Here is a 10,085-nt window from a genome sequence, read left to right as displayed (position 1 = left end):
GGGAGCCAGGAAGCGCCCCGCCCGAGATCCCGCCTCCCGGCCCGTCCCAGCAACTCGGTCCCGGGGCGGGGCGGCCGGGCCAGGCCGGGGGGCTTCCGGCCCGCTGCCCGCCGCCCAGGCCACCCTGGGCCTGCGAGGTCCCGCGCCGGCGCGGCCCGGCTCCGAGAGGTGCCCGCGGGAGCCCGGGCCTCTGCTGCCCCCCTCGGCACCCGCGGTCCTCCCGCGCACGGCCTTGGCAAGCCGCTGGGCCCTCTCTGCCTCAGTTCCCTCTTCTGTACACTGGGCTAATAACTCCGGTGCCGGGGTGAAGGGGTCCGGCGTGCCAGGGCTGGGTATGAGCCTAGCAGGCTGGAAGCACCCCATCGACGGTGACCCACTGCTATTATCATCATCCTGGGGTTTGAACTGGTCATCCATCGTTGGGTGGGGAGAGGAGCTGGAGCCGGGTGCCCCACCCTCTCGCCTGTTAAATTGAACAGCCGCCTGGTCCCGCCCTGAGCTATCAGAGGTGAACAGTGGGATCAAAGTCTCTCAGGAGGGGAGTCAGCCTGCCCTCTGTTCCAGCCTAGGTGCTGAGTACCTTCCCCTCTTGGCCTCGGTGGTTTCATCTGTAAAAGGGGTTACTGCGAGTATGAAAGAGGCCCAGGCGGATCCAGGGCCCTCACTAGCGTCTCCCTCTTCTTGGTATGACAAGATGTTACAGAGGAGCACAGGCCAGGAGAGACTCCAGAGGCAAGCCAGGAGGCAGGAAGAGTGAAGGCTGAAGGACCGCCGGTGGGCAGACGTCCTTCCTGAGCTGTGTGGCCTGAGCAGGTGGGCCACCCGCTCTGGGCCTTGGTCTCTGCATCTGTAGGAGTGGACAGCATGAGGTAAGGGCCCTTACCGCCTCCCTCCTTTTGACCCCTGTAGCCCCTTCTCCCATTCAGGACCTTCACCTCTCCCTGAACTATTGGCATCCTCCCACACCCACGCCTGGCCACAGACCACCAGAGAGGCTTTGCCACGGTGAAATCTGTCACTGCTGTACTCGTGACCCTTCCACGGCCCCCTCACCATGACTCCCAGGGCAAGGCAACCCCTTGAGACTCAGAATGTGGTCCAAGGACCAGCAGCATCTTTATTACCTGCTGGGAATGCAGAATCTCGGGCCCTGTCTGGACCTACTGAATCAGAATCTGCAGTGAAACAAGACCCCTGGGTGATCTGTGTGCAATGAAACTTGAGAGGCAATAATCTAAACAACACTAGGAGTGAGGTACTCTTATTATTTTACACCTGGGAAACTGAGGCACCGAGAGGTTAAGTAATTTGCTTAAATTCACACAGATAGTAAATATTGGAGCCTGGATTCCGACACATAGTCTGACTCCAGGGTTACATTACACTGTGGGTTGTCATGGGAGGTGATGAGCTCCCTGTCATGAGAGAGGGGTGAGTGGAGGGTGGGTGCCCATTTGTCAGGGACGCTGCAGTGGGAACTCCTGTCCTGGCAGGGAGATTGGGATAACAATAGCTACCAAGTGTTGAACATCCACTGGGTAGCAGGCCCGGGACAGGCACGTTAGTCAGAGTCTCTCTGTTCAGCCTCAGTCAGCACCCTCCGAAGCAGGCTTCAAATCCTCACTTTGCATTGAGGCCCAGAGAGGTGAGGGGCATGGTCCACGTCCCTCTGGGAGGGGCTGTGACGGGTTCTGAATGAGCCGCTCTGCTCCCTGCTCCCCCAGCCCTGCCCAGATGCCTCCCATCCAGCAGGTGCCCAGAGAAGGTGGTGGCTATTTAAGTCCCTCAGGTGTGGCTACCATTCTCCCTGCCCAACCAGCTGGCGTCTCCTCCCCAGCGCCCACCTCCTCCCCAAGCCAGGGAAGGCACGTGCATTTGCCATTTGGTGAAACATCTGTCCTCCTGAGAAGCAGCCCCGACTGCCAGCGAGGGGCTGGAACAAGGCTGGAAGCCTGCTCCTTCCTCTGTCTCTCTGGGAGGACCACAGCGGAACTGCCCAAGGCCAGGGGAGGGCTGCAGAGGGACCACCATGGTAGCGGAGAGGAAGGAACCCAGGCTGGGTGGCCCCAGGGCCAAGATCCAGTCCTGGGCCTGCCACAGGGGCCTTGAGCTTGCCAGGTCCCGTCCTTGGGCCTCAGCTTCCCCGTCTGTTAATGAGGATAATAAAGATAGTATTGCCGGCTGATTACTCGGTCCTTCTTGCATCTGGCCTTCCCAATCTCCCTATGAAACTGATACTCCCTATGTCTCAAGACAGGGAGCTCATCGCCCCCATTTTGCAGATGAGGAAACTGAGGCTCAAACTTGTCTCTTGCTCCCCCAGGTCACACAGACCTCCTCTCCCCACTGCGTCCTTAGTACTCAGCCCTGCCCTTGTCACACCTACCCCATCTTCAAGGTGGAGTATTTTTCAAAGCTCCCAGTGGAGAAGTAGGAAAATGCGCCCCCACCCCCCACCCCCGCCTTGGTCTAGCCGGAGCCAGTACTCTGGCAGCCTGCTCCATCAGCTGATGCTGTCCCTGCTTCTGGCTGGTTCTGGGCAAATGCCTCACCCCTCGGGCCTCACTTTCCTGATACCCAAAAGGTGTCTGCTATAGGAGTGAACAGAGGGGACGCCAGGAGGGGAAATTTCCTTCGTTCAAAGGGCAAGGATTCTTTTTTCCTCATTAACAAAGCAAATTGTACGTTCAAAGTCAGATTTACGGGGTAGAGAATGGGGGGCTTGCTTGATTATAGGGAAAAAATGCATATATAATCTTTTTTCTTCCCTTTGTTACATTTCACCGCTATATTGCATATCCTGCCAACTCCCTCAAATTCTGCGAGGAAGGAAAGTGTGGATGTAAAGTGAAAATCACGATCCTGAGGACACTCCACCGCTTAACCGGCTGCCTATCTACCGGCAGGGCCCTGGAAGGAAGGGGGAGCTATGCGTCCCTAGGGGCTGCGATGGCTGCTTCTGCCCTCGGCGCGTAGACGCTCCCTCGTGGAAGGAATGAACTCTCCCCAGGCAGCCCCGAGGACCCGCCCGGGAGGCGCGGACGAGTCCATTCCCTAACCGAGTCGGGGGACCAAGGGCAGCCTTTCTCTTCTTGCAGTTCCGCCCCAGGTGCTCGGAAAGCTCTTTCCTGGCTCGATATGTTTTGAGTGACACGCGGCAGGGCCAGTGTAGGGTCCCCTTTATACAGAGATGGAAACCCAGATTCCAAAACCTCTCCTCCACGTTCAGTTCCAAGTACATTTATTGAAGACCAGCTGTGTGCTGGGCGCCCTGCAGGTTGAACGTGGACGCAGCCTCGAGGAGACCCCGGGGCTCTGTGGGTGGCGGCTGCCTGTGCACGGTCGGACAAGGCTCAGAGAGACTACTCTGGGTTGCAGTGAGTCGCGAGGGAGTATTGCAGTTAGGAAGGCTTCAAAGGATGCCCTAGTGGGGTTTTGAAGGATGAGTAGGAGCTTGCCTCAAGGACAAAACCTGGGGGAAGAGGGTAGAGTCCCAGATAGAAGGAACTGCATGCGCAAAGGCGCAGAGATATGATACGACCCGCCTTGCCAGAGCCTTCTGTTAGTACCGCTCTTCAAAAGAGGCCAACGAACACGAAAAAAAGAAAAAAAGGAGAGGATGAACGTCAAGGTTAGACAGGCCTTTGTCCGAGTCTCAAGCCCCACCACGGACGAGCTGTCCAAATTTAGGCAATTTATTTAATCTCCTCGGGTCATAGTGTTTCCATCGGTAACCATCCGGTATAAACCAAATGCTAACTCCTTCGACTCGTTACCAGGGTCACAGTTAGCTAGGTCTCTAAAGCGCTTTGCAAGGAATAAACCGCGCAACAAACTCAGTCTCTTGCTCCCCTTTAGAGGACACGAGGCCCAAAGAGGGCCGGGCAAAGCAGAGCCGGGAGAAAACACGGAAATTCCGTTTCCTCCGAAGGCGATCACTCCCTCGCCGGTTTATTCCCGGAGAAGTGCAAAAAGAAAGGCAATGAAAAATAACCTCCCGGCCCCAGGAAGGCCGCTGGGGCGCTGGAAGTGTGCCGTATCTCGACGCGAGCGGCGGTACACGGGTTTATACATATGTAAAAATTCATCGAGCTGTGCTCTTAAGATAAATGTATTGCTGTTTGTAAGTCACCTCAATGAAAAGAAAAACATTCCTCTGGCCGCGATGCCCCCTCCCCGCGCCGCTGGCGACAGGTGTCTTTCGGAGACTGCAGCGGCGCTCTCGGCTCGCGGCGCAGGCCCGGCTCCCGCGCGCCGCGCTGGTCCTCCTGCGCCGCCGGCCCCGGAGGTTCCCAAGGCAACCGCAAGCCGCTCACCGCGTCTCCCGAGCGACGGGGCGCCAGCGAAGACCCGGAGCCCGGATCGATGAACCGGAGCACGGAGCGAGGCTGGAGGGAGACGGCGGCCGGCCAGGCGCGGAGGGGAGCGGCTCGGCGCCCTTCGTCCTTGCGCTGGCTTTCCGAGGGCAGCCGGCAAGCACCCCTCCCCAGCCCTGACTGTGGCCACAAACTGCCGCTTGAATGCACCCCTGGGGATTCACTCTCAGCTTTCCAGGTGGGGAGATGGAGGGCTTGGCTGCTCCCCAACGTCATGGGGCGAAATGAGGGCCAAAGCGGAGCCCTCGTGGCCTGCTTCCCAGCTTGCGCAGCGCAGCCGAGCGGAAGGCACGTAGGACTGGAGCTGGCACCTCCTCGTGTTCTGGTTCCAGCCCTGCTAGTAACTTGCCGTGTGGTCTTCAAGCCCCCTCTCCTGTCTGGGTCTCAGAGATGGGGACACTACCACCAACCTCAGAGCAGCTGTTACCAAGTATGTGAAATAGCGAGTGTAAAAGCGGCTTATAAACTGTAAAGTGCTGTGCACGTGTCAAGGACCATCACCGTTGTCACTCTGTTGCCTTCTTATCCTCATCATCACCCCAGCCCCAAGTGCAGCCTTGGTAAGAACCAGCTGCACCGTGAACCTGAGGCTCCGAATGCTCCGTGTCCAGAGGTTTCCAGTCTGCAGGCGGGAGTTCCCTCCCCCCATTTTCTGCTTCTGAAGGAATGGGCCAGGGCAGCTCTCCTGGGCACCAGCGAGCCTTTGGTCCCCAGACCACCCACTTAGAGGGGTCCACAGAGACATCAGCCTCCACCCACCCTCTGTACACCTGCTAATCTTCCACTCTGTGCTGGATAGCAGAGGTTCCCGCTAAGTGAGGATGTCTGGGGGGTCCCAGGACGTGGCCCTGGACAGAGCCCACGGGTAACTCACTCAGTGCCCTTTGAATGCTACATGCTGGGCATCTTTGGGCAGTTGTGCGTTCGTGTACTGTGAGGTTGTATATACATTGGTGTGTGTGTATGTGTACATGTGTCAGATATGCATACATTGGGGTGTGTGTGTGTGTGTACTTGGAATGAGTATTTAAGGATGTGTATGTAAATGTGTGTATTTATGGCTGTGCGGTGTGTGTTCGCAGGTGTGTGTTGTGTATTTGTGGCATATGTGTTTACCCATGCGTCTATTTGTGTCTTTCATGGTGTATATGAATAGCTAGGTGGGCATTTGTGGGTTTGTACGTGTGATGTGCACAAGTGGATGTGTAAAAGGGGGAGGTCTGTGATTGTGCATGTGTGGGAGCGTGCTGGGGGTCTTGGGTGCAAAAGCTCTTTTTTCCTCGCTCTCCCCTCATCTGAGTGACTTTCCTCCCCAGCTGAGGACTGTGGCTGAGGCCACAGCCATGCTCAGGCTAGCTCTTCTCCCCTCTGCAGACCTGTGGCTGCCCGGGTCTTGGACTTGCCTGGGTCTTTGGCCAGTGTGGGCATCAGGGGCCAGGGAGGGTGGGTGAACCTGGGGCCAGGGCTCGTGTGCCACCCCCTCCCCGCCTGGCCTCCTCCCCTCCCCACAGCAGGAGCAGCAGCAGGAAAGGTTGGCGGAGGGGGGCTATTTTGGGAGCGTCTCCTTAGCAACAGCTGCCACGGCCGTCTGTGGCAGTTTTTCTATAGGTGCTAAAATATTCCACCCTGGTGACTACTGAGTGCTGGGGGGTGAGTGAGGGGGGAACAGAGGGTGGGAGAGACCCCTACAGTCCTCTGTCCCCAGGGCACAGCCTGCTGGGATGGTCCTGGCTCGCTGGACCCCCAGTGCCCTTTTCCCCACTTCTGGTCCTCACCCCTCAGGGCTGCTGGGACTTGAGCATTCTGAGGCAGGCCAGCTGTGTCCTGGTCTAATTTCTTATCTAAGCAGCTGGGCAGCCTCAGTTTGTCCCATCTGTAGAATGGGCTGGTCTACTTTAAGAAACTCTCTTGGCCAAAAACCTCTGGGCTCTATGACTCTGGTATTTTGAAGTCCCCTCCCCTGCTGTCCCACCTGCCTGGCCCAAGTCCGCCTCCCCTCCGGCCCTCCCAGCCCTCTGCACAGGCTCTCAGGGCCCCTGTGGGACCAGGGAGGCCTGACTGGGCTCCCAGAGTGAGCCAGTCCGGGAGTGCTCTGCTGGCCTGGGATGACCTTTCCCTAGAAACTAGGAGCTGGTCAAATTCGGACTCGGACCCAGCTTACTCCCTGAGTGACCTGAGCAAGGCCCTCTCTCCACACCCCCATTCAGCTTCCCCCACACCCGCCCGGAACTAGGGGTGGTCAGAGTCTCCGCCTCCCAGAGCAATGAGAGGATTGAATGGGAGCGTGGAGAACGGGCAGGCAGCTTTGGCAAAACGTACAGATGGGCGAAAGTTTTACCATCATTCTCCATCACACTTCAGAGTGTCTCACCCTTCCAGAGAGTTTTCCCTGGCCACCCAGGCCAGACCACCCACATAACAATACAAACCGTGCCTCGGTTTCCCCATCGGTAACAAGCGTCCACATCATAGAGTTCTCGTGAGGATTAGATGAGACAATGGTGTGACGGCCCAGGACAGGGTGGGCTGAGAGGACCCGCTCAAGGAATGCCAGATCTCCTCGCTCCAGCCGGGGGGCTTCTGTGTTAGATGATGACAAACTCTATGTGCCCTCTGGGGACCCAGTCCAGACTATCCTGTTACGGAAGAGGCCTCTGAGGTCCACAGAGGTCAAGCAACTTGCCCAGGGTCACCCAGGTTCTGACACACAAGCCTTCTCCCCCCAGCCCCCACACCTGTCTCACATCCCTCCCCCTACCTCCCCACCCCGCCCCGCCTAGGGCTAGCAGCCACTCGAACACTGGAAGGGATGGACAATATCAAATTCTTCCTTTAGTCTTTGATCATCCTCAGAACAGCCCCTCAAAGGGTCATCCTCCCTTTTACATATGAGGAAACTGAGGCCCAGAGAGGAGAGGCGAGCTGCCATGCTGAGAGTCACACAGGGGTTGGATGGTGGAGAAAGAACTCTTTTTCCTGGGGTCCGTGAACCTCTCCCTGCCTGGAACCACCCTTTCTGCCTCTCCCCCACCTCCTCGCAGTCCACCCTCAGCCTCCGCAGGACCCTGCTTACGGAGGATGAGCAGTGGGGGCCCCAGGCTGCAGCCCCAGGCCCACCAAGGTGACATTACCAGATGTTTTCCCTGTGACATCACAGCCACCAGGCCTCCTCCTCCCCTCTCCCAGAAGTCACTGCCCCAGAGCCCCCACCCCTTCTTTAAAACCTGTGCGCAGTGACCTAGCGTCGGGTCTGACTCCACAGAAGCACATGCTCTGGGTCTACAGACGCGCCTGTCTGCATCTCCTCCTCCTTCCCGCCCCTCCTCCTTCCCCGGCACCACACAGTCTCAGGGCAGCCACCAGGTGAGGCCTCTGGCCAGGGGAAGAGACCACAGGCCATTTGCTTCCCCTGCATCCTCTGGCTTGGAATCCACGGGAAGGTGACAGGCACCGGGCCCACATCTACTGCTGCCCTTGCATTTGGGTTGCTTGAGCTCCCCCATCCATTCACACACCGAGGGTTCATGCAACAGAACAGCAGTCCTGGCTGCTGGCCTGTGAGGACCCAGCAAGGCAATGAGGAAGAAGGGCATGGAATGGGGTGCACACTGTGGACATCTGCAGTGTTGAAGGCAGGACTGAGACGGGACGGTCAGGTCTATTGGGTACTTACTATGAGCTGTGCATTTCTTGTGCATCCACCTCACTGGATCTGCCCCTGTGAAGGGAGGGACGGTTAGGGTCCCCATTTTACAGACAGATTAAATAAAAAACTTGCTGAAGGTCAGGCAGCTCCTAAGTGCTTTCGAGCCCAGGTTGGCTTGACTCCCAAGCCCACTTCGCGTGAACCAAACTTGTGCCCAGGGCTGCATGAATGAACGAGTGGGTGACGAACGGCTTCTGCTGGGGCCTCGGGAGGCCTTCCCAGGGGAGGCGTGAGGAGGCTGGACTTGGACAGCAGCAGGAATTCTCTGGCAGAGAAGGAGGCAGGGCATTTCAGGCAGGAAGAACAGCACATGCAAAGGCAGAGAGGTGTGGAGCATCTGGTGTGTTCTGGAACCTGTGGGAATCAGGGTGCATGTGTGGGTATGTGGGGTGTGGGGTACAGCGGGGCCTGGTTGCACACCTTACAGAGAAGTGGGGACTGGATCCCCTGGGGGAGGGTCTGCGGGGAAGGGAGACACTCACGGGGTTCGTGTGTTGTGGTTCCCGGGTTGGAGGCATCTTTGGGGGGTCAGCTTGAAGGAGGAGCTGGAGGAGACTTCATATTCCATAAGTTCGCAGTCTGGCTTTGGGGTGCCTCAGTCTCTCCCTCTCTAAACTGGGGCTAGTCAGAGATGGCCAGGCTCCCAGGGAAGTTCTTCTGGCTATCTGACTGCGGGTGTTCGCTCATCCCGCCACACTGGAGGAGGAGTGCTTTGCCTCCCGCTTCCTCAGGGCGTTGGAGTGAGGTGACAGGATGGTCACGGAAGTGGCTGGCCCCTTGTGGGGTGCTGGGGTCTTCTCCCCACAGTCCCGAGTGTGGGGCCTAGACCTGGGCACACTCAGGGCAGGGAGAAGGGCGCCATCCTCCCTTATAAGGTCAGTTGGGAGTAATGGGGACGCAGAGAACAAGAGACTGGGGTTTGGTCCGGCTCTGCCACCTCTGGGTGGCCTTGGGCCAACTTGTGACCCTCTCTGGTACTCAGTCTCACAGTCTGTAAAATGGGGCGGTGCTGCCTCGGTGATTGTGAAGTCCCTCCAGCAGGGCCACCTGCGTCTCCCGGAGCGGGGTGCGTGTGGAGGGAAGGGCACCGCGGAGGGGAGTGGCCCGGCGCCACCGCACCCGGCGCCGACCCTCTCCCACCGCTGCCCTCCCGGGATCCTCTCCACCTGCCCCTGGGGACTGGAACACCCGGGAGCGGATTCTCGGAATGGGTTCTGGGAGGAGCGCTCCTCCAGGGAGGAGGAAAACCCGGGCAGGATCCGGGGCAGGAGCGGGGCCGCGCAGCCCCCAGCCCCTGCCCCTGCCCCGCCCGACGGGCCGGTGGCAGGGCGTGGCCGCCCGGCTGGGCCGCGGGACAAGGGCAGGGCCGGGCCCGCGGGCCCCCGGGGCTCCCGGGCTGGGGCGCAGCCTCCGCAGTGGGGCGCGGGTCACGTGTGAGGAGGGGCGAAAGTCTGGCAAAGCGGGCGGCGGGCGGCGAGTTGGGAGTTCTCGGCGCGCCGCGGGCGGCGGGAGCTCGGGCTCCCGGGCGAGCCGGGGACGCGGCGGCGGGGCCTGGGTCCGAGACAGCGGGGCCGCACCGAGAGTGGGAGGGAGAGAGGGGCAGAGACGGGCAGGGAGACAGAGAGAGACGCGCAGGGGAGACAGACCGGGCAGAGGCAGAGGGAGGCAGGGGAGAGACCCAGAGGGCGACGGAGACGGAGACCCTGCAGGGAGAGACGGAGCCCCGCAGGGAGAGACGGAGACACTGGGAGAGAGACAGAGACCGGCCGCGGGGCAGAGACCAGGGGGCAGGCGGGGCAGGTGGCGGCCGAGCCCGGGCCGCCGGCCGAGGGGTCTCGGGGCGGGAGGCGAGCGCAGCCGGGCAGGGAGCGGAGCGCAGGGCGGGGGACAGCGCAGAGTGACAGCGAGGGGACAGCGGAGGGCGGCGGGGGGCAGGCGCCTGCGGGTGGGCGGGGGGCGCGAGCGCCATGGGCCCCCGGAGCCCCGCGCTCTGAGCCCGGCAG

At 59.9% G+C, this 10,085-nt stretch overlaps 1 protein-coding gene across 1 annotated transcript in view; it reads right to left on the bottom strand.

The window, feature by feature from the left end:
• Window positions 1-3,679: 3,679 nt before the first annotated feature.
• Window positions 3,680-10,085, bottom strand: part of LOC138921244 (uncharacterized) — an 18,654-nt gene continuing 12,248 nt past the window's right edge. The window contains exons 3-4 of the mRNA XM_070254224.1: window positions 8,565-10,021; window positions 3,680-8,094 (exon numbers count right to left, since the gene is read on the bottom strand). Of these exons, the coding sequence (XP_070110325.1) occupies window positions 9,067-10,021 (955 nt within the window). The 3' untranslated portion in view covers window positions 3,680-8,094; window positions 8,565-9,066. The remainder of the gene's footprint in view (window positions 8,095-8,564; window positions 10,022-10,085) is intronic.

This window comes from Equus caballus, chromosome 28 (assembly GCF_041296265.1).
Source record: "Equus caballus isolate H_3958 breed thoroughbred chromosome 28, TB-T2T, whole genome shotgun sequence".
NCBI lineage: Eukaryota > Metazoa > Chordata > Mammalia > Perissodactyla > Equidae > Equus > Equus caballus.
Note: the sequence above shows the minus strand (reverse complement) of the source record. Positions and strands in the feature narration are given on the sequence as shown.